This window comes from Castor canadensis, chromosome 17, assembly GCF_047511655.1.
Source record: "Castor canadensis chromosome 17, mCasCan1.hap1v2, whole genome shotgun sequence".
Classification (NCBI taxonomy): Eukaryota; Metazoa; Chordata; class Mammalia; order Rodentia; family Castoridae; genus Castor; species Castor canadensis.
This window is the reverse complement of record NC_133402.1, coordinates 2,057,956-2,080,453: the sequence shown is the minus strand read 5'-3', so window position 1 is coordinate 2,080,453 and position 22,498 is coordinate 2,057,956. Positions and strand designations below refer to the sequence as shown.

The following is a 22,498-nucleotide window of genomic DNA, read 5'->3' as shown; positions in this document are numbered from 1 at the left end:
TTTCTCCTACAAGTGCAGGCTAAGAGAAGGCAGAGAAATGAGTCCATCCAGAATTGGGGTTTTGATCAAAGAGACCATGGACAAGAGGCAACGTCATCAAGGGATGGTGTCACTCATGTCACTATTCTGATCACATTTAATCCTCACAACACCCCTGTGAGGTAGGTATTATTGCCCCATCTTACAGATGAGGAAACTGAGGTCCACACATGCCAGGGGCACACGGTCAATAGCACAGATCTGTAATTCCAATGCCTGGGTTCTCCTCACCCCACCCATGTCCCGGTCAGGGTCGTCAGAGTTCTCTTACAGTAGCAAAAGATAGCTGTCACAGGGACAAACACATGCAAGCACACACCAGAGTGACCACTGAGCCAACATCCCCCCATCCCTGTACTTCTGGTTCAAGAGCATTTGGGGACATTCCTGGCCAAATGGTTCTTTCTTATATTCAAGAATAAAACACAAGAATACCAGGCACTGTCTGGACTGCTACCTCACAAACCCAGGGCCTTCTACATACTAGCCAAGCACTCTACTAGAGCTGTGCCTTTAGCCCTGTCACCTTTGAAATGGGGAAGACTCTCTGGCCAGTATGAAAGGGTACACATCTGCTTGTTTCTGGTGGAATCCACAGCACTTCTACAGTTCTGGTCAGCCAAGGGGAAGCCCTCTGACTTCTTTTGATTTTCTGCCTTTTGGTCACCTGTTATTACAAGTGACTTTTTTCTCTCCCCTCTGGAAAAATTCTTTTTGCATAGAGTGCCAGGGTAGTACTGAGGGGCTAGCTTCAGATTTTCTTTGTATTTAATGCCCTCTGATTTAAATGTTTCTCGTTTTCATCTTGGAGGAAGAAAGAAATACAGAAATAAAGATGGGAAAAGAATGGCTCAGAAATTCAGTGTAGAGAGATGTTCACATGGATACCACAGGGACCCAGACAAACCACTCTGGAAAGATGAGCTGGAAGTGCTGGAGGGAGGGAATCTGTGGCCCCCGCTTCACAGTCCTCACACCCAGTGGTCAAGCTGCAGTTCACACTGATGTGCAGGGACACAGTGAATGTCCCATGCAGGCCAAGGGGAGGTGAGGGGACAGTGGTGTACTTAGAACTGAAAGCTCCCTGCTGGCTCCTGAATCCAGACATGCCAGCAGGGGCTCCAGCTGTGCCAGGCTGTCCGGGCTGGGCTATGTTTTCAGAGTGTGGAAGCTGTTAGCTCCTGACATGAGGCTCCGTGGGGGCTGGGAAGATCAGATCACAAACAGGCTGAAGCTTCCAGAACAGCAGGACATAGGAGAGCAGAGAGATGGGCTTCATATGGTATGGCACAATTACTTTGAGGCTAAACTTTTCCAAAGAGGAAGGAGCTAAGCTTTTCACCTTGATTTTGATGTTCTAATGGCTTGTATGGGCAAAGAAACCTGGTGACCATGAGTTACCCCTTTGTTCTCTGTGCAATGGCCACCCAGGGTCTACACAGCGCCCCTCTGCAGTGCCCCACTCCTGGCCCTGGAAACAGCAGCCCTTCCTCAGTAAACATTCACTGTGGAAGACACACTGACACATTCACAGCTTCAGGAAGCCCAAGTTCATGTCCTCATCACTATGGACTGATAGGTTTTGCCGCTTCACCTGTCGCGGAGAAACACTGTTCTCTAAGAGGTTAGGGGGGCGACACTGTAAACATGACTTCTTGGCCTGATGGTGGCAAGGCTGTGTGCTTGAGTCGCTGCCTGGGGACAGCACTGAGGTAGACTGGGGAGGATCCCCGGAGCTGACGTCCACAGAATTTGTGGAACTTGCACTGCTGATGGAAGAGTATCCTGAGGTGGTGATGTCCTTGCCCAGCTCCCTCCTGCTGCAGAGAAGAGACCCTGGGATTGGAAGTGTGTGGGTGCCTGGCACCAGGCATCCTTCGTCCTCCGGGCAGGGCTCCTCATCACTTGATTCCTGGCAGCAGTGCTGTTCTGGGTTCAGGTAGACCACAGTGACATCAAGGATGCCACTGGGAACTGTCACTGTGGGAAACAGGTCGGTTATGCCACAGCCTGGACATCAAGGGTGACTTTGCCTGGTCAGGACCCAGGCAACCCAGACTCCAGCTCTCAGCCTGGGCAGTCTATAACATCCTGTGTCAGGACAAATATCCCCCACCTGGCTGAAGTCCCTCACACTGCTCGGGTAAGCACTGGGTGATGAGCCTCTCTCGAGGTGGAGGGAGAGAGGAGGTGAGAGTGGGGCTCATATACACCATATGGGCACATCTCAAAAAAATGTTCTAGAAAGATCTCATCAAGAACCCCAGAAAGAGTCTCTGTCTGCTCCATGCCCAAGAAAGGTCCTTCAACCAACATAGACCCAACTGGAACTGGACACAGGTTTGGCCTAAAGCCTCTCACTTCCTGTGGGGTGGGAGTAGTCCCTCTCAGGAGCTGTGGTGTTTTGGGGCTCTCTTCCCATAGCTCCCTGTGTCTGGATGCTCTCTTGCAGGGGAGGGTGTGGTGCTGGCAGCCAGTCCCAGCCCTCCATGCACTCTCTGCTCCCCTCAGCACAGCACCAGGTGCCAAGTGCCTTGGTTTGAGCTGCCTTCTGCACAGTGTTCCTCTGGTGCACCCTGGGCCACACTCACCATCACCCTCCTTCTCGCCCTCACTCTCCTGGTCTCCCTCATAGCCAGAGTAGCAGTCCAAGCTCCAATCCAGGAAGCTGCCCAGGAGTGTTTCCTCCTGGCTGGACAGCTCTGCGGTGGGGGTGGTGACAAAGCTGCCTCTGTCCTCCTGGAGGCTGTTCTCTCGCTTCCTGCAAGGTAGGGAGAGACCAGGAAGCCTTGGTTTCAGGTGGATGCATTGGAGGCCCAACTTGATCTTTTGCACTTGCCTTAAACATCTGCATACTCCCAGCCCTCCCCTTGTGCTCTGGAAAGGTTTGCTGAAAACATGAGGGAAGCTAAAACAAGTGTAAGCCTTGAAGGGCAGGGTCTTACTGGAGGAAGAACTGGGCAAAATCAGGCCCCAGTTTAAGTGTGAAGCCTGGCCAGCTGTGGGGCCCAAGCCCAACTATTTGGCTTCTCTAGAAACTGGCAGGAAGATGATTCCATCATCCAGGGTGGTGGGCACATTAGATGCAGGCACTGCTGGGCCTGGCACTGGGCACACTGTCCTGGGACAGGATGGGGTCAGGGGTGGAGGTTTAAAATAGTGAAGCTGGGCACACAGGAGGGACTGACTGCCTACAGCAGACTTGTGTGCTTGTCTGTGCACCTGTTCCTAGAGAGTCAGGACACCATACAGTAAGGTATATGTGATTCAGGAGGCCAGGCCTCCCTCATTCAGCAGTGGAAGATACTGTGGTGCTGCTCAGGAGGAAGCAGCAGTGCCAGGAGCTTAGGCTGCCTCTGTATCTGCTGCTTCCTCAGGGTCCCACTCTCTACAAAAACACTCAAGGAGGTCATCCTGTCTGGCCTTGTTTAGTGACAGAGACCAGCAGGTGCCTGCACTCAGGGAGCTCAGGTGTGCACAGGGCACTGAGGAGTCACTGAGACATGGCCGGCAGCACGGACTGGGCTCTACACATCTGGGTTTTGTCAATAGGAGCTCTTCAGATGGGTGAGGTGAGAAGGGGAAACTATTCCAATTGTTATGAGAGACGGGAAAATGCAATTACACACTGGCAAGGAGAGAGGAGAAAAGGGGCGACAGAGAAGTGATGAGGATGTTAATTGAGTTACTGCCACACTGTGTGAAGCAGAGTGGCCCAGGGTGTCCAGGTGGTGTGGGCAGGGCCAGAATCTGAGCCAGATAAACTGCACTCAGGACCATCTTCCCTCTAAGGGAGCCAGGATAAAGCAGGGCAGACAGTGGCCTCTGAGAAAGGAGAGTTGGGCTAGAAACGGTGAAGCCCAGAACAGGGCTAGGCCAAACCCCTGGTCCAACCTCAGGTTCATTTTACTGGGATGTGTCACTTGTCCACTTGAGCCTCAGGAGCCTCTCACACGGCTGCAGCATCGGTGAGGTAATTTGGGCCTGGCACACAGCAGCCAGCATCCCATGGCACAGTTGCAGATCGGGGTGGCACTCACCGTTTAGTTCTCCGCCCAGAGGGAGAGCTGAGGAAGGTGTGGATTTCCCCTGCACTGAGGAAAGATGGAGGCTCTGGGCTCTCTTGTTTCACTCCTAACGTAGCACACAACTGGCCATAGCTCAGCACCTGCGAGGAGGCCAGAGTCAGAGAGAGGGAAGACTGCAGGAAAGGCTGGGAGCCGAGGGCCACTGAGCCCTGGCCCCCGCCCCACTCCCATGTTAGGCCTAGGTCAGGAAGGGGAGGTACCTCTTCCTGGCTGATTTCTTCATAGCGCTTGTCCTCGAATCGCTGCTTCACGGCGGTCAGGGAGACTTGCCTGTAGTCCTTAGGAGCATCATCATGAAAGCTGGAAATAAACAGAGGTAGACACCTGAGGGCCACTCTAACTTTATTTATTATATTATTTTTTGGCAATACTGGGGTTTGAACTCAGGGCCTTATGCCTGCTAGGCAGGAGCTTTACCACTTGAGCCACACCTCAAGCCCCTTTTTTGCTTTAGGTTATTTTTCTCATGCTTTTTGTCTGGGCTGGCCTCTGACAGCAATCCTCCTGTCTACACCTCCCCAGTAGCTGGTCTTACTGGTATAAGCCACCATGCATAGCTTGTTTGTTGACACAGAGTCTTGCTAACTTTTTGCCCAGGCTGGCCTTGAATCCTGAACCACCAGATCTCCTAAGTAGCTGGGATTATACGTGTGATCCACTATGTCTGGCCTCAACCCCAACTTTAGTCTAACTGTCAACTTGAAAGGACAAAAAGCTTCCAAAACCAGTCCAGTGATGTGGATGCAAAATAGTACAGTTGCTTTTTTTGTTTGTTTGTTTTTTTGTTTTGAGACAGTGTCTCACTAGGTAGCTCAAGTTGGCCTCAAATTCTCCATCCTCCATCCTCAGCCTCCTAATTACAGGCATGTACCACCATGCCCAGCTAGTACAGTCACTTTGGAAGACAGCCTGGCAACTCCTCAAATGGTTACAGTTTCCAAAGAGAAAAACATACCTTCATAGCAGCACTATTCACAATAGCCATTAGTAGAAACAATCCAAGCATCTAACAGATGAAAGAATAAAAAGGTGATCTGCCCATACGGTGGAATTTTACTTAGCCATAAAAGAAACTGAAGTCCTGACACACACTGCAACATGAACTGGAAAACATGATACTCTGTGAGAGAAGCCAGACACGAAAGGCTGCCTATTGTATGATTACCTCAATACAAAATGACTCAAGTGGTAGAATGCCTGCCTAGCAAGTATGAAGCCCTGAATTCAAAACCCAGTACCACCAAAAAAAAAAAAAGGTAGGGGCATAGCTCATGTGGCAGAGCCCTTACATAAAGTGTTAGAGGCTCTGGGCTTTATCCCCAGTGTGGGGGATGGGGAGGGGAAGTAGTCATGGTGATTAATATTTCCAATTTAAATAGTTTGAAAGAAAAATTGGCTGGGGATGTAACCCAGTGGTAGAATGTGTGCTTAGCGTGCTTAAAACCTGGAGTTTAATCCCCAGCACCAAACATACAAAAACAACACAAAAACCCTCCATTTGGGGCAAAGAATAAACACAGTCCTGCAACAACTTCTGAAGGCCAGTATTAGGCAACAGTTTGTGCTCCTAGTAAGAGCAAGGTGGAGGTCACATGCACTGACTCTTTGACCGTCACCCTGGTTCCTCAGACATCAGCTACAGGGTCTGAGCACCACAGGAGAAAACGGTGAGCATCAGCACCTGCCAGTCCTGGGAAATGCTGACAGGTGCCCGTAAGTGGGGACAGGTGGGCAGGGAAGCCGCTGGTCAGAGGGACCGGGGACACTCCACAGAGTTCTGAGCTTATGCTGGAGCTGGACAATGAGGTTCCGGTTTGGTAAAAGCAGAAGGGACATGCTTCGCGGCTGGCATTCCAGGAGGGAAGCTGCCAAGAGGACCAGAACCCAAGAGTGTGAGCAGGTGCGGAAAGGACTCGAGAGCCGCTAGCCTGCGAGAACAGCAGCGCTATGAGGAGAAGCAGTAACAGGCTGGTCCCTGCCTCTGCTACGCCGACGACATCTCGTCTGTCAAGCACCAAGCACAACCTGGAGGAGGAACGCCCAACCAGAGACCAAGGCGGCTGGCTCACACACCCTTGGTAAGGTGGTTGGGGATCCAGGTTCAGATGTAGTCTGAATACTTGAAGTGGTTAAGTCTCCCAGGGAGAAAGTCTGACAGCAGAACGCCAGAATTTCCTGACTCCTCAGGGTGGTGGTGAGAACCACACTAAGGCACCATGGCCTGGAGGAGGAAGACTGGACTCTGAAGGAAGGGGTGGCGCGGGGGTAAGGGGAGCCAAGAAGTGGGAGAAGCCTGTGAGTGAAGCTGAGAAGGGAAGAGGCAGCGAGCAGCAAACTCAGCCCATGTGCCCACCACTCTCCAATCACAGCCAGAAGCCTCACTGGTACACCCTGCCCCGACAGATGCCCCTCTACCGGGGAAATGGATGCCTGCCTGCCCTGTTTGCTTCATTTAGGGGAATCCTGGCCCTGCCTAAATACTTGTGCCCCCGCTTGCTTCTTGTTTCTCCCAACTCCATTGCCACCTGACATCCTGACAGTCTGTGTTGGAGGGACTCCGTGAACTACATGGAATGAACCAGTGTGAGGTGAGGGAAGCACCCAGAAAGAGGGCGAGGGCTTGTAGGTGGGAGGCCACAGGGCAGTGGGATCTGAAGTGGGGGCAAGCTGTTAGAGCTGAGATGGGAGGGTCCCCTTGCCTGCTGGTATCCTCTTCTTCAAAGAGAAAGAGGTTCTATCTATGTGAAAAAAGAAGCATGGTCCTGTGATTTTGAAATGTCAGCCCTGAAGACTTTTCTTGCATGAAATTCACTGTGGGGAGACCTATGTGCTGAATGATACCTGAAGCTGTCACATGAAGAAGCAAAGGCTTTGATGTATTTGAATATCCCCTCAGACCCCCCCAACTCTTAAGTCTAGTTGGGGGACTCACTTCCATACAGACATACCACTTTTTATGAAGGCTTAAGACGCAGGGCATGAGGTCTTCATAGGAGAACCCAGTGAGGTCCCACATCCGAGTGGTCCAGGGCTGTGCTGGAGAGAAAGTGGGCAGGGAATATGGTGGCTGCCTGATCGCTCCTGCCCCACGACTCTGCCAGCTGTGCTGTAGAGGCTCCTGGAGCTCAGTCACTTTAAAATGACTTTGAAAAGACCCCATATATAGAATGCAGGCTGTCAAAAATCTTGGAAATATTTAAGTAGAACCACCTCTCATCTCCATTCTGCTGTTTCCTTCTCCAGGATAGATGGGAACTCATATATTTCTGCCCTTCCATCCCTCTCCTATTTTAAAATTTTCAAACACTGGGAGCCCCACCCCCATAACCCCCAAGACCCCTGCACCCTGGGATTCCTTACTCTGTCCATGCATCAGTCTGGCTAGGAGCAGTGCTGCAGAGGCCAGGTGAGCTGGGGCAAAGGCAGACAGGCTGGTGTGCAGCAGGGAGAGCTCGCAGAGGAAGCTGCACAGGTGTTGGGTTCTGGGTGCCACCGGGACCAGTGTCAGCAGGACTTCTTTGTAATCAACAACGGTGGGGATCTAGACAGAAGAGGGAGGTGGGCATGGGGTCTCCTCCATCAATGCCATGCCAAGGCACAGCCCAGTAGGAGTCTAGACCAGACGTTCATGTAGGTGCCGAAAGTCAAGGCTTCAAGGCATGTGATAATGCAGTTGTGACCTCTTGCTCCATGACCTCGGGCATGGTACAGATAGCTGCAATGAGGACGGTTCCACAGTAGGAAAGCTGGATGCCCTCAGCGACTCCCCTCCCATGACCTCAAGCACAGCAACAACTTTGACTCAACAGGAAGAAGAAAACTCCTACTTACTCGAATCTTCCCTTCCAGGGCGGAGACAATCTCTCCCATCATTCTCACCAGGTCCTCATATTTATATGTGTTGTCTGTGAGCCACACAGCCTCTCGGATAGTGAGGATCTCTTTACTGATGAACCTGGGATGTGGAAACGGGGTCTCAGCCCTGAGCCCACTTCCTGAAGCAGGGGTGGAGCTAAATAGGCCCAGGGCTCTGGGAGGCTTCGAGGCAAAGAGAGTGTGATAGCTCTGGGCTTTAGGCAACACAATGAATCCAGCTGCCTGTGGCTGACAAGAAAGATTAAAGGTACTAGAGAGAGGGATTCGAGTCAGAGGGGAGAGGAAAGGCCATTGGACAGACATAAATCTTTCTGCAAAATGCTCCCATTCCACTCTCATGATGACCTTATGGTTTTTTTTCAGGGGGGGTTGGGATTTGAACTCAGGGCCTTGCACTTGGGAGGCAGACATACCACTTGAACTATACCTCCAGCCCTCATGACAACCTTCTAGACAAGGATTTGCGAAGCAAATCCACTGAGGCATACCTTAACTCCTGCCCTATCTTTTTTTTGGTGGTACTGGGGTTTGAACTCAGGGCCTTATGCTTGCTAGGCAGTCTCTCTATCACTTGAGCTGCTCCACCAGTCCTTTTTTGTGTTGAGTATTTTCACGATAAAGTCTCACGAACTATTTGCCTAGGCTGGCCTCGAATTGCAATTCTCCTGGTCTCTGCCTCCTGAGTAGCTAGGATTACAGGTGTGACTCACTGGCACCTGGCTAACACCATTGTTAAAAGTAGCCAAAACTACTTCTTACCCACCAGACCTGACAGGCAAGGACACAGGGTCTGGAATGCACTTCCTAAGGGAAATGATAGACAATGCTGGTGATGTCTGGTTGAGCAAAACAAGAAAATGCAAAAAACATCACAATAATCGCCTTCTGCATTGTTTCAAGAGGCAAAACCAGGGTGATCAGGCATTGGCTGAAGGAAGGCAGGTTTAGGTAAAATGTACAGTGATCCAATTTGAGAGGTAAAGGAGCAGGCACTCTACCACTGAGTGATGTCCAGGTGGCAGGAGTAGACTCTGTTGGAGCATTTGGTGAGGGACACGAGACCTGAGACCCTGTGACCCCAGAATTTGGGGAAACTGACCTCAAAGATTGAGAACTTGATCTCACAGCTATGGTTCTGTGAACTCTGAGTACAGAAGGAGGGTAAACCCTCTCTGGCACTATCACTCTTGGGAGCCAGAAAGCGTGGTCCAGCTGTGCCTACTCAAGAGTACATGCCCTAGGTCCTGAGACTGTGTGTCAGGACAAGCTGCCTATGCCTGAGTACTCAGCAGAGCAGCAGCCCACATGGCAGGCTCAACTCTGCTGTCTTTGTCTGCAGAGTACACTAACCTGAGTACTATACAACTGAGCCAGGTGGGACCCTCAAAACTCATTTCCCTTAAGAATCAGCCATCAGTACTGGGACAGGAAGGGACAACACATATGTACACAAGCATGTCAGTCAGGCCAAAGGACTTCTTACCGAGTACAGATGACCATGCAGGCAATGCCCAGCAGCTGTAGCTTGTACCGGGGCACCAGCCTCCTTCGCAAGTACCGGTCCACACATTCCACCGTCAGATGAAGGCACAGGCTTGTGAAGTCCTTCATCGTGGCGACTTCTACCAGCCAGTCGATTAAAATGTACCTGTGGAGAGAGTGCCAACCCTGAAACTAGGGCAAGGTTCTCCAGTTCTGTCTTGCCTGAGCAAAGGAGCTGGTTGTTTGTGGAATCACTGATTTACTCAGGGACCCAAGCTGGAGACACCAGGGCCCAGAGAGCTGGGGAGGTTCTGCAGCTTTTTCTGGGAAGAAAAGAGCCGCACATTCCTGATGCTCACAAATCCAAGTACTTTGGGGCCTCTTCCTAGCTCCAAGTGAAAAGCCAGTCCTCAGTCTTTAAGGCACTGGGTGAGCCCAACCATCAGGGCGAGCACATAGCAGTGAGTTGCACAGCAGGGCTACAGTCAGGTCATAGCTCTCAGGATAAAAGAAAAGTCACTCAAAAGTGGTAAGAATTTCAGCTGTTCTGCATACTCAAGCTCCCTTGTCTAGGTCATTTTTAACAATGCTTTGCTGGGGATCAAAGAGCCAGGAATGCTACTAAAGCAACAGTCTCTGAGTCTCTGCCCTGGAATTTCCAGGTTCACTCACCCAACAACCCTGGTGATGCCCACACATCCAAGGGCTGACAGACAGGTCCCTCTCCACCAGGGCCCTAAAGGCCAGGGACCAGGGCCATAAACAATAACAAGAGAACGCTGCAAGGATAATACTGCGATATGGTTAAGGCTTTTCTGAACAAAAGAAACACTTGTCATAAAGCAGAGGGGACTTAGCCAACAAAAGCAAGAGAAGAATGGTGATAATGCAGATAGCTGGAGACAGCAAGGGCAGGGCCCAAGTCAGCCCAAAGAGAACCATCTTCAGAGGTAGTGAAGGAGGGGGAGATGGGCTGAGCAGACAAGCCTCTATTTCCTCCCAGAAGGAGGAAGTTTAATGCAAGGTTTAAACTGACCAGAACTGAACAGACTAGGAAGCTCCCCTAAGCAGATGTGGACTTAACAAGATTAATAATCTGACTTCTAAAACAGATCACCAAACTGTACACTTTAAAATGGTTAAATTTGCCAGGCATGATGTCACACGCCTACAGTTCAAGCACTTGAGAGGCTGAGGCAGGGGAATGATGAGTTGGAGGCCAGCCTGATGTCTAGAGCAAGACTCTATCTCAAAAAACAAACAAAAAAAACCCCAAATCCAGATATATAAAATAGCAACATTCCAACAAAAATTACAGACCAAGAGGATTAAACTGTGTTATCAGCACACTCCTAATGGGAGGGAAAAGCTGAGGGGGAGGGGTACAGGATGCCAACCACAAGCCCAGGGTGCAAAAGCACTTCAGCTTGAGGCTGCTAATGTGGGAGTGAAGGCATGCTGCATTCCTGAGCCCAGTGTGAGTATGCAAATGTGTAGGTATGTGAGAGATCAAGCCTTCCCAGGGGAGGGACATGCCTAGCAAAAAAAGCATGAGGCCCTGAGTTAAAACCCCAATACTGCAAAAAAAAAAAAAAAAAAGAGGTTCCCAGGGGAGGGACAATAATTTTTTAAACAAATGTTTACTGAGCACTTTCTATATGCTGGGCGATCTCCTAGAAGCCAAAGGCTGCCTACTATAAATCCAAAATATATTTGAAATCCTCATGTATTAACTTTAAAGAAACCATTCATATATTTCACTATGATAAAGAGGCAGATTGTGCCAGGTATCATGGCAGCTGTCCTGGGGTGGCACAGCTCCCTGGGTCTGGCATAGCCAGCCACCAAGTTTCACAAAACACACTGGTGTTTGTAAAGACGAGCTGCAAAGAAGAGGTTATGGGGAGGAGCCAGAGGCAATGGCCTATAATCCCAGCTACTTAGAAGGTGGATGATCGTTCTTCAAGGCTGGCCTGGACAAAAAGTTAGCAAGATTCCATCTCAACCAAAGAAAGCTGGGCACCCACCCAGCTATGTGAGAAGCATAAATAGTAGGATCATGGTCCAGACCAGTCCAGGCATAAACTTGAAACCCTATCTCGAAAATAATCAAAGCACAAAAAGGCTGGGGTATGGCTCAAGTGGTAGAGCACCTGCCTAGCAAGCATGAGGTCCTGAGTTCAAACCCCAGTACCACAAAAAAAAAAAAAAAAAGATGACAGTTACTGTAAAGGGCAGAGTAAGGTATTTTCTCCTTTGAAGTACTGAATAGCTTAGACATTACTGGTTTCAGAAAACAGACACATAGTAACACACACAAATGTGGAGATCCTAATCGGCTGGTAACAGAATGCCATGCTGCCTAGTGACAGAGGTCAGTGGATCAGACACTTGGGCTCTTGGGTGTCTTACCTCATCGTGTCATTGAGTCCCTTCTGCACGGAGAAGACCTGCTGCTTACTGATGGCTTGGGAGCCCTGGAACAGCTGGCAGACTATCTCATTGCAGGCTTTCCCTTCTAGACCAAGCTGGTTTCCATTTGCACAGGCTTTGGCTAAAGCCAGCTAAGGATGGAAAGACAAGGACGACATGAGCATGAAGGTCTTCATTTTTTTTTTTTTCTTTCTTTCCAGTACTGGGGTTTGAACTCAGGACCTACACCTTGAACCACTCCACCAGCCCTTTTATTGTGACTTTTTTTTTTTTGAGATAGGATCTCACAAACTATTTGCCCAGGCTGGCTTTGGACCACAGTCCTCCTGATCTCTGCCTCCTGAATAGCTACGATTACAGGCGTGAGCCAAGGGCACCCTGCGAAGTTCTCCACTTATGAAGTGAAGTGAAGGACTCTTTAGAAGGAAAAGATGTTCACATTTGATTACTTAAGCCTTCTCAACCTTCTGGAACAGTAGGGCTAAGAGCTTTAGCATCATTGATTTTTGAATAATATGGCACATGATACAATTTTTAGAAGGAACAAAAGATGGAAGATGAAATGTTAGTTGCCTGCCCCAGTGCATGCAGGTCCTCAGCCAATCTCTCTTGCCTGTTGAAAAAGTTGAGTTTGTTTCTGTTCATCCCCAGGTGTGAAAAATAGGCATTTTGGGGAGGCTGCATTGAAATGTGACAAGAATTGCCTGGGGGCTTGGGACAATCTGGCTTTAAAACCTGGGTCTGTGTATAACCACAGGCAAAATGGGGGACCACTCTGCACCTTGGTTTCCTCTTTCATGAAATGGTACATCAACAGCCCTGGGTTAGCAGATGAGGACGGACTGAGATGTATCAAAATTTAGCACATACCACTCAGTACCCACTAATACTTCAGATGGTTATTGTCTATCATTTTTATATATTTCCTTCTGGATGTTTCTAGGCACTTGTAACATATGCATTTGTGACTATGGTTCACATACATTTTATCTTTTCTTTGCCAACCTAATAATAATATAAATTTTTTCATGTTATTAAACACATATAGGCATGTTCCACCTATTCTTCTACTTAGAGTATTTGTGTTTGTTATTTTGTTCCTTGTATGATGAACCCACAAGAGTAGTTGTGAAGTTTTTTGTTTGCTTTTTTTTTTTTTTGGTGGTACTGGGGTTTGAACTCAGGGCCTCATGCTTGCTAGGCAAGTACTCCACCACTTAAGCCATGCCCCCAGTCCTTTTTACTTTCAGTATTTTTCGGATAGGGTCTCACACTTTTTTCCCAGGGCTGGCTGTGATCTTCCTATGTCTCTCTGTAACTGGAGACATATACCACCACGCCTGTCTTGTTTGATGAGCTGGGGGTCTTGCTAACTCCCCCAACCCCCACCTGGCTGGACTTGAACAGTGATCCTCCCAAGCTCTGTCTCCTGAGCGGTGGAGTCTTTTGCCATACCTACCCAAGGGTTCTCTGAAAGGCTTATGCTTATACCACTCACAGGAGCACCGTGTTTATCTCACCTTCACCAACAAGAACTGTCATTAAAAATGCCTACTTCCACGAGTTAACCTGCTACCCACTCAAGAAACAAAGAAAACAAATATAATCTGCTAATGGGATCAGCTCCAAATAGCATGTTCAAAGGTCCATTTTTGGCTGGGGATGTAGTTCAGTGGTACAGCATTTGTCTACTATGCACAAAACCCTGGATTTGATCCTCAGCACTGAAGAAAAAAAAAAAAGTTGCAGACTGGTGAGGTTAAAAGTTACACTTTTTAGGTTTTTTTGTTTTTAGTTTTATTTTTGGTGGTATGGGGGTTTGAACTCCGAACTTTGTGCTTGAGATGCTCTACTGCTTGAGCCACTTCTCCAGTCTGAAAGTTATACTTTTTAAACAGTTGTATTTATTTCCTGTTTTTTGAGAATTCACTGAGGCCCTCTGAATATCCATCAGGGTCTTACTACTCTTACTGACTACCCTGAGCTTCTAATAAACTATATTTTCTTATAAATGTGTATTTCTTGACAACTTTTTTGGACATGACTACCACAATGTTCTGTGACACATCAGCCTAGACTTGCAATTTCTACCCTAGTGTTTGAGTATAGATGGATCTCTAGCACACACAGGGTAGGGTGATAAGAACAGGTTTCAACCTGCTTGTCAAGGAGGGACTTTCTGTGATTTGTTCTGAACCCCAGGACTTGTGTGTATGAGGCAAGTGCTCTACTACTGGGCTACATTCCCAGTGTACAACTTCTTCCTCTTCTTTTTTTTTTTTTTTTTTTGAGATACTAGGGTTTGAACTCAGGGCTTTGGGCTTGCTAGGCAGGTACTCTACCACTTGAGAACAGCCCTTTTGCTCTGGTTATTTTGGAGATAAGGTCTTACTTTTTTGCCCAAGCCAGCCTGCACAAAGATCCTCCTATTTTAAGCTTCCTGCCATTGCTGGGGTGACAGGTGCTTGCTGCCACACCCAGCTACTGGTTGAGATGGGGTTTTGCCAACTTTTTTGGCCTGGACTGGCCTCAGACCAAGATCCTCCCCATCTCAGTCTCCCAAGAAGCTAGAATTTACAGGTATGAGCCATTGGCACCCAGATTGTAACTTCTTTCCAGCTGAAAGAGGACAGAGTCTGGTGAATGTCAACTATAAATCCTTGATTTCCTGGCTGAATGACTTGAGCAGGGCTAGGGACTAATAACTACAAGAAAGCCTTCTACACACCCTTCTGCTGTCAGGCAGTTTCAACCTTATTGTCAAAATAAGGGTTATCTACAGGACAAGTTTTGAAAGTGAGTGATGAATTTTGATTTATCACTCTGTGATGTAGCACACTGACGTCTAGAGTTAAGGGGCTAGAGGGCTAAGAGTAAAGAGTGAAGATGTGCAGAGATACAGAATTTCTGGGCTCTCCCTGCATACCCAAGAGTTTAACTCCTTTAAGGGTTGGCTCTGCCCTATACTTTACTACATCCGTTGGTCTCCTACATGAAGCCCAGGCAGTCCTGCCTCAAAGATGTAAACAAAAAAGGCCACCTCCCCATGTTACCTGTGCTTCCCAGCAGCCTTTGGCAGCATAGTCCCTGAGTTTCCGAAAGCTGTGGAGGCATCGCCCAGGATCTGACACCTGTCAAAGGCAGAATGTTACCTTCATGTGATTGTCTTGGGAGGAACTCAGAACTGACTCATCAGGTTCTTAAGTGTCTCCTCTCCCACCGCCAGGTCTCCAACTCAGCTAGCTTCCCAGCCTCACAACTACAAATGATGATGTTGTTTTGGGGGTGCTGATAAAAGCCCATCAGCAGCTGCTCTTGATGGCTGAGAAGTCAGCAGTTGTAAAAAGATTCTTCCTTTTGCCAACAGAACTTCCTCCAACAGCCAGTTTAAAGACTGCCTATATGACTCCTCTCCCCAGAATCCAAGTACACTCACATCTGTCTTTCTGTCACTTTCCCAAAGGAGGTATGAGCTGGCTAAACATCCTTGATGAGCAGCCTCTTCCAACAGCTCCCGGGCCTGCTTCCTTTTCTCTTCATCCTGTATTAAGGGTAAGCATGCTGGGTCTTTTCTTATCCTCTACTTGATGCTAAGTCGTTCTGTCAGCCACCTGCTTCCCTCTCCATCCTCCTTACCAATCACACACAATGTGATAACTGATAAGTTAACCAAATCAGAGTAGAAATGACTTCTCTAAAGGCACACTGCTCAACAACCAATGCAGAACATGGACTTGGAGCTCTGGACTCAGGGCTTTGCTTTTCCTGGAGCTCTGTGTATGTGCTTGGCTTTTGCATTGACCTTGGACACCCCCTCCTGCTTTCCAAGTACTTCCTGGATCCTGGCCAGGGACGTGTCAAATAAGGCAAAGCCCAAGTACACAGAACAACTCCACTCACCTCAAAAAGACTTAGTACTCTTCCTAAGCAATGTAGTATGGATGCTTTGTGAGTCTTTAAAAAAATAGAGAAAGAAGTGTGATTTCCAGCCAAAGAACTGCCAGGAGTCACCCTCCCCAGCCATGCCATTCAGTCCCACCTCCTCATACAAAGGACCACTCCCCAATTTCCATCTTCAGCTCTGGCTGTTTATGTAGCCTGAATCCTTACTCTCCAGTTGTCAACACATCCACCACAGCCTCCTCTCCTGCCAGACCAGTTTAAGATGCTTCCCGCACACAGCTGCACTCAATTTTCTTTCTTTTTTGAGGGGTGCTAGGGATAGAACCCTATCCCTAGCTGGAGTATGCTAGCCAAGTGCTCAACCACTGCACTACACCCCAAGACCTGCACTCGACTTCTGCACTTCTACTTCCTTTAGGTTTCATTCTTTATGACCCATGGGGTCTACCTTGGTTTTCCTGTGTCCCAGAAGCCTGCAGATGGACTTGCAGGTGCTGTGCCTCCTGCCCCTTGCCAGGACTTACTCTCTGCAGCTGGCACTCTGCCCTCAGGCTCTCATGGACCACGGCCTTGCAGCAGCTTCCAGATACTGACCACGGCGGGCGGATGAAGAGCCAGATGAAGGGCTCAGCACCTACATTCAGGCGCTCAGCCAGACTGAAGAAGCGAGAAGCCTTCAGGCCGTTCACTTCTGCACGGGCCTCATCAGATACGGACACTGTGCGACAGACAGAGCAGAACAGAACCAGGGATGTCTCTGGTGGATGGGATGAGCAGTCTTTAGGGTCTTTCTTAGAGTCTAAAAGCTTAAGCCAGCTGTAGTGCAAAGCTGGTGTAGGCTCCTCCCTCTCTTCCCCTGCTTTGTTCAGATCTAAAACATGTCAAATCATCTTTGTGACTGACGGCCCCTGCTGGAGTCCTTTGGGAAGCCTGTATTCTGACCATTAGGGGAAGGTGTCCCCCACAGGAGCTTCAGCCCCAGCATTCCTCCTGTAGGAACTGCTGACTGATCCTTGCTAATGAGTTGGGGAGAAGGGGTTCCTTTGGGGACAAAAGTGTTCTAAAATGAGACCATAGCGATGGTTGCACGACCCTACAAATATACTACAAACCGCGGCACTGCTTGTTGTACATGCGTAGATTATGTCTAGAACGGTTATCTGACAGGAGGGTGAGGGAAGGACTTGGTTCTTCTGAGCCTGGAGAAGGGGATGCTCATGGAATCTGTCAGGCACACAGCTCTGTCAGGTAGACAAAGGCAGGGAAGGACATCTTGGCAGGACAACACATCTTTTAGAAGCAGGAAATCACAGGCCTGTATTCCTATCTTTATGTGTTTTGGAAGCTGGGACAGCAGACTCGAGGGGATCATTCCTTAGAGTGCAGAGCAGATGTGCAGAAGCAGGCAGAAGAGAAGCCTCTCCCAAGGTTCTTTCAAGGAGTCTTGTGGCAAAGGAATCCAAGTGTGAGGCCAGTTCTAACCTGTCTCCCCACAGAACCATGGGACCTGTGTCATTGGTACCCTGTGGAATCAGGCATGCGGACCCCTACCCAGAGTTCCACAGAGGATGGCCAAGGAGAGGCGCTCTACACGTGGACCTCAGTGTTAACTGGACTGAGGGTAGGGACCTTGGGAAAAGCTGGTTTGCTTGAATAGCCCCCATTCGGAGTCATTCTTTGCTTCTTTAGCAAAATTCAAGGTTTGCTAAAGCAAGAGGTGGCGCTCTTAGAACCTAAGTCGGAATATCGATGGGTTCCTCACAAGGCACCTCTGGCAGTAAGACAGATATAAAAAGACAAGGGATAAACTGCTAAACTGGGGCTGCGTCTTGAGAGAACTAAAAGCTTGTGCTTATCTAAAGCGTCAACCCCCAAGGAACTGAAGACTTACGGCCTTCATTGTAGAGGTAGGCTATTCCCAGCTTCACAGCAGCTTCAAAATTTCCCTTTTCAGCAGCCCTAAAACATTAAGAATACCAAATCATAGTACTTTATGTTACAAAAGTTATGTATGTACTGTTACTACACTTGTCATATAAATATGTTTCCTGAATTGGAATGTTTTTATGTATAATGACAATTATCCATTATATGATACAATATGGATAAGCCTTGAAAATATTAGCTTAGTGATAGAAGCCGAAGCTGGTCACAACAAGTCACGTATTTTACGATTTCCTTTACCTGAAATATCTAGAATAGGTAAATCCATACAAAGAGAAAATAAGACTAAGTGTTGATAGGACTCTTGGGGTTGCAGGGAAAAGGGGAATGACTTCTACTGGGTACAAGATTTCTTTTGGGGATGATAAGAATGTTATAAAGTTAGACAGTGTGATGTTTGCACAACTCTGAAGACACCAAAACAGTGAATTGCATACCTTCAGTGGGTGAACTGTGTATGTGAATGTCTCAAGAAATACACACATTTTACCCACAAGCAGGTCAAGCACGGCCACAGCAATGTGGCCATCCTACACCTGGGCCATCTACCTGGATTTCTGGAAGTTCAAGTTGACGAAGGCCTGGGTAAAATCTAGGCAGGAAAACTCCTCCCAGAGTTGAGTTTCTCAGTTTGTTAAACATCGAGGCTCAAGCTGAGCCAGCTGGGTCTAAGGGCAGCCTCTGAAACCATTAGCTCTTGGATGGTAGGCCTGGTTGTCAGCACCAGGGCTCACAGATTACAGGCTTTGTGTCCCCTCTAGACCTCCCTCTGGCCAAAGGGGTGAGACCAGCCAGTGAGTGAAATGCAATAGGACTGAAATCACATTGTTTTGAACAAAGGAAAAGAAGGCTAAGTAGAGCTTCTTCAGGCAGGTGACTCATATCTGAGTCACATGGGAATAAGTCACAGCCCAAGGCGACCCTCTGGAAGCATGGTGGGCATGGAGGATGAACTCAGTGGGTGAGATCTACAGCCCTGGGTCACTCCTGGGGGATGAGGTAACATTGTGGGAGACGGTAACAGGAAAGCAGATCTTGAATCGGGCCATGGGACATAGGCTGGTACACCAAGAGGTCCAAAGGCAGGAGGAAATTGAGCCATCTGTTCTCAGGGTGCACAGATACCTTTCAAAGAGCTTCAAGTTCTTTGGAGAAGGCCATAGTTCCTGGAAGCTGGCACAGGCCCACACGCTGGCATGGCTGTCTACCAGGTACTTCAGGTGGGAGTGTACCTGCAGAGCAATAACAGCCATGTGTGAATTATGGAGGGAAGGCTTTAGATTCTTGCCTCTGAAGACTCTTGAAGACAGGACAGACAGACACAGGGCCTCCGGTCTCCCTCTAAATTTCAAGTGGCAAAGGACCCCATGTATGAAAATGAGATTGCTTTGCCTAGAGAACAGAGCCCAGAAATGAGTTTCTCTGAGGTTCTAAGGAAGAAGGGTCAAGGCTGTGGAAGGGAAGAACAAGCACCTTGGGTGAGAAAGAGGGGATGATACTTCTGGCAAGTATTGGGGAAACCAACTTTAAATGGTGGCAGGCATTTTGTCTTGTGTTTCTTTGCCTAGGGCCTTGCTAGTGGGAGCATGGCCTGGAGACTGGAGGTCACAGTGACTTAAGAAAAAGACTTGAGATCTGTAGTGACAGCCTCAAGTAGAACTCTTAAGAGCCTCTGTCCTGGGCAGAAATGCCAGGCCAACGCCCTGAACACAGGTGAGCATTTTAAATGCTGAAGTTTTCACTGCAATTAGGAATCCAGCACCCCATGATTTCTAATAGGTGTATTACAACCACAATAGAAGTACCTATGGGAGTCATGAAAGGTTCTTGGAGTATTCCAGCCAATTCATTATACCTCCTAGGATAAGTCACTCAAAGTGAGGGTGTGGCTCCAAAATAACTCCAGTTCATTTCAGCACTGCACGTTAGATGGGATTTGTCCTCAATAATTTTTTTCTTTTTTTTGAGACAGGGTCTCACAGTGTTGCCTAGGCTAACCTCAAACTTAATGTTCTCCTGCCACAGCTTCCTATATAGCTGGAGCTACAGGTCTGTACCACCATACCTAGCAAGAACATATTTTTATTCTTTTTAATATTATCCCTGTTTCTTAAGGAATACAAATGTTACTGCCGAAAAAGGGAATTTTCTCTGTTGAAATAAAACACTGCAATGAATACTGTGCTATTCATTCATTACTAAACCTTATTGTGCTATGCCTGTAATTGGAACATCTTTAAGTATCTATTAACAATTATCACCCTTGTTTCCTTTGCCTTCCTTTGTAGCCAAAGTTTTGTTTTGTCATTTAAGAGCACGAGGTCTTGACAGTATAATCAACAATGCCAGGACTAGTATTGTTTTTATCTGATGACTTACAGCTCGGACAGCAAGGATATCCCCAACAGAAAGCCATTTCAGGATGTGAAATAGTACATCTTCTGGGAGACTCAAGATGGTTAAGTTTCGAGGTCTCCTTCTGATTCTTCGCTTGGTAGGATAACAGAAACACTTGGCACACCTACAGTGAATCACTTAAGGAAAAAAAAAGTCTCAATGAGATGAAAAGTTTTATCTGAAGATGACTTAACAGTTACTGTCCCCTGCTCCACAGAAGGAACCTACTAGTCCCAAACAAAGATTAAATAAAGGAGTTGCATTATGTGAACTACAGAAAAATCTCATCACTTCCCATATTCAACAAATATTCATGGTGAATAATCAGGTATTATGTAATTGGCTGTTGGAAATTTTCTGATCAAAAGCCCACAAGACAATCAGGAAGGGGAAATAAGCAACCAACACTGAGGACTGTTTTCCTTGAATTTCACTCTCAAGAAAGCCCCTTGGATTGCTGCTAGTTCTTTTTTGCTTCTACTTGCAAAATAGGAGCATAATGTTCAATAGCAATCTGCGGACTTGAATAGTATAGTTTTGGAGTCCAAAGTAGGAGGGTCAGTCCTGCAGGGAAGCAAAGCCCTTGGAGACCAGGCCAGTTCTAGGCCAGTCTCAGCAGATGCCAGAGCTGCCCAGCTCCTGAACCTCAGTGTCCTCATCTGTAAAATGGGGAACTGACAGCTAATCAACAAGGTTGTGCAAATCCCAGTACAAGACCTAGCTCCACACAGAGGCGCTCATTAAGGGTGAAACAGGCCTTCTGCTGCCCGGCCATGCTTTTCAGAAAGCTCTCTCCCCTCTCCCGAGGAGTGGGTTGTTGCAACTCCCACTCCAGCGACTCCTTCCTCTGTACCCCTTATTTCACAGGAAGACGGACACAGGCCCTCGGACAGGATCCCGTCTTCCAGCCTACAAACCTGTCAGTCTGTCTACCCATCCTCTCCCCCACAAGCTCCTTTCAGCAAGGTGGCTGCTCTTTTCTGTCTCAGGACTTCTCTAGCGATTGCCCACTGCCCCGATCTTGCCCTGGGTCTTCCTGACAGCAGCTCTGTATTCGCAAAGATCAGGGGGACAGGACGGACCGTACAAGCCTGCCCATTCCCCTGACCCAGAACAGACATCTAGAGAAGGTTAATAACCACTTAACAACAAGGGAGGCCGCGCCGCCCCGAGCGACGCTTTCACCCGGCGGCAGCGCGCAGGTGCCGGGCGGGACGAGAGGAGGGCTGGGCTGTGGGGGATCGCCGTATGTATCCCCGCCACTCGCTGCCTAGGCTCCCGACCCCACAGAAAAGCACTCGCCGCTTGCTGGCTGGAAAACCTGAATTGTCGTCTGGAGGGAACAGGACAGGGAAGCGCCGATGCGAGAGGGCGCGCGGGCATTTAAACTACAAGGACCAGGACGCGGGCGGGCTCGATCTCGCCCACTCCCGGTCAAAGGGGCCTGAGTCCGCAGTCTATGGGTTTCTGTCCCGCACGACCCGTCGCCCGCCAGCACTCACCGCCGCCGCTCCCCATCGCCGCGCTCGCACCGCCGCCACCCGAGCCCGCCCGCGAGAGCTACTAGAGCCAGGCTATTGCTCCCGCCGCCTCGCGCAGGCGCAGACCCCACCCCCGCCCCATTTTCAAACGCGCCCGGCGTTCCTATTGGTTGGGTCGAGGGACCACGCCCTCCGGCCACGCCCACCTCCCCCGCCCCGCCGGATCTGGGATCCCGAGATTGGCTGCACCAGGACGCGAATTCGAACGCAGGTCACCGATTGGCTGAACCAGCGCGCCGCCCCGCCTCCTCGGCCGGAGTAGAGATGCTGGCGCCGGCGGGCTGGGCAGCTCCGTGGCGCGCTGGGCAGCTCCGTGGCGCTCAGCCCGCTGTCAGTGCATCCTGCCATGGGCGGAGAGACGACTCTCGGACTCGGCGGAGCTCTGGCTTGGGGAAGCACGACATGAGCGCAACCTGCCCGGTCTGTTCCAGACTCTACCCTGTCCCTCCCCGCCGCGAATTTCCTACCGAAACCTGGTCTGGATGTACCGGGGCGAACCGTGCTGCAGTGTCTTCGTGGGTTCGCTCGGAATGCGCGACCCTTATTTCCGTGACACGTGGCTCGCTGTGGACCCGCAGGGCAAGCCCTCACCCTCGCCTTGACCACATGCTGCCCCCGTGTGTTCCCAGTGTCCTGTCTTCACCGCCCGCACCTGCGCGCCAGCCACGGGCACGGCCCGGCTTAGCCGTGCGTTCACTTTGTATCGGGCACTGCGCATCTCGTTCCTCCTCTTCATGAGGCCTTGTGCCGTGAGGACAAATGTCGTCTCCAGCGGAGGGCGAGGAGCTGGGTCCT

The 22,498-nt window shown here is 49.2% G+C and overlaps 1 protein-coding gene and 1 non-coding gene across 5 annotated transcripts; one reads left to right on the top strand and one right to left on the bottom strand.

Moving 5' to 3' along the window:
- Positions 1-118: 118 nt before the first annotated feature.
- Ccnf (cyclin F) lies at positions 119-21,753 on the bottom strand. 4 transcript variants are annotated; one of them, XM_020173163.2, is made up of 17 exons: positions 21,665-21,753; positions 20,145-20,299; positions 18,891-18,997; positions 17,713-17,780; positions 16,346-16,539; positions 15,819-15,872; positions 15,355-15,459; positions 14,972-15,049; positions 11,898-12,049; positions 9,487-9,651; positions 7,959-8,082; positions 7,488-7,668; positions 7,076-7,163; positions 4,328-4,427; positions 4,080-4,207; positions 2,631-2,800; positions 119-2,019 (listed from the first exon to the last, which is right to left on the bottom strand). In XM_020173163.2, exons 1-17 carry the CDS (start codon positions 21,678-21,680, stop codon positions 1,568-1,570), a joined length of 2,337 nt encoding a protein of 778 aa, XP_020028752.1. In that variant the 5' UTR covers positions 21,681-21,753; the 3' UTR covers positions 119-1,567. The 4 variants fall into 4 exon arrangements, with proteins under 4 accessions (XP_020028752.1, XP_073916344.1, XP_020028751.1 ...); XM_074060243.1 differs by having other exon boundaries at positions 4,080-4,427; XM_020173162.2 differs by having other exon boundaries at positions 1,880-2,800.
- On the top strand, positions 11,612-11,684 carry Trnaa-agc (transfer RNA alanine (anticodon AGC)). The gene has a single exon. It is a non-coding gene; the product is annotated as a tRNA-Ala (tRNA).
- Positions 21,754-22,498: the final 745 nt, after the last annotated feature.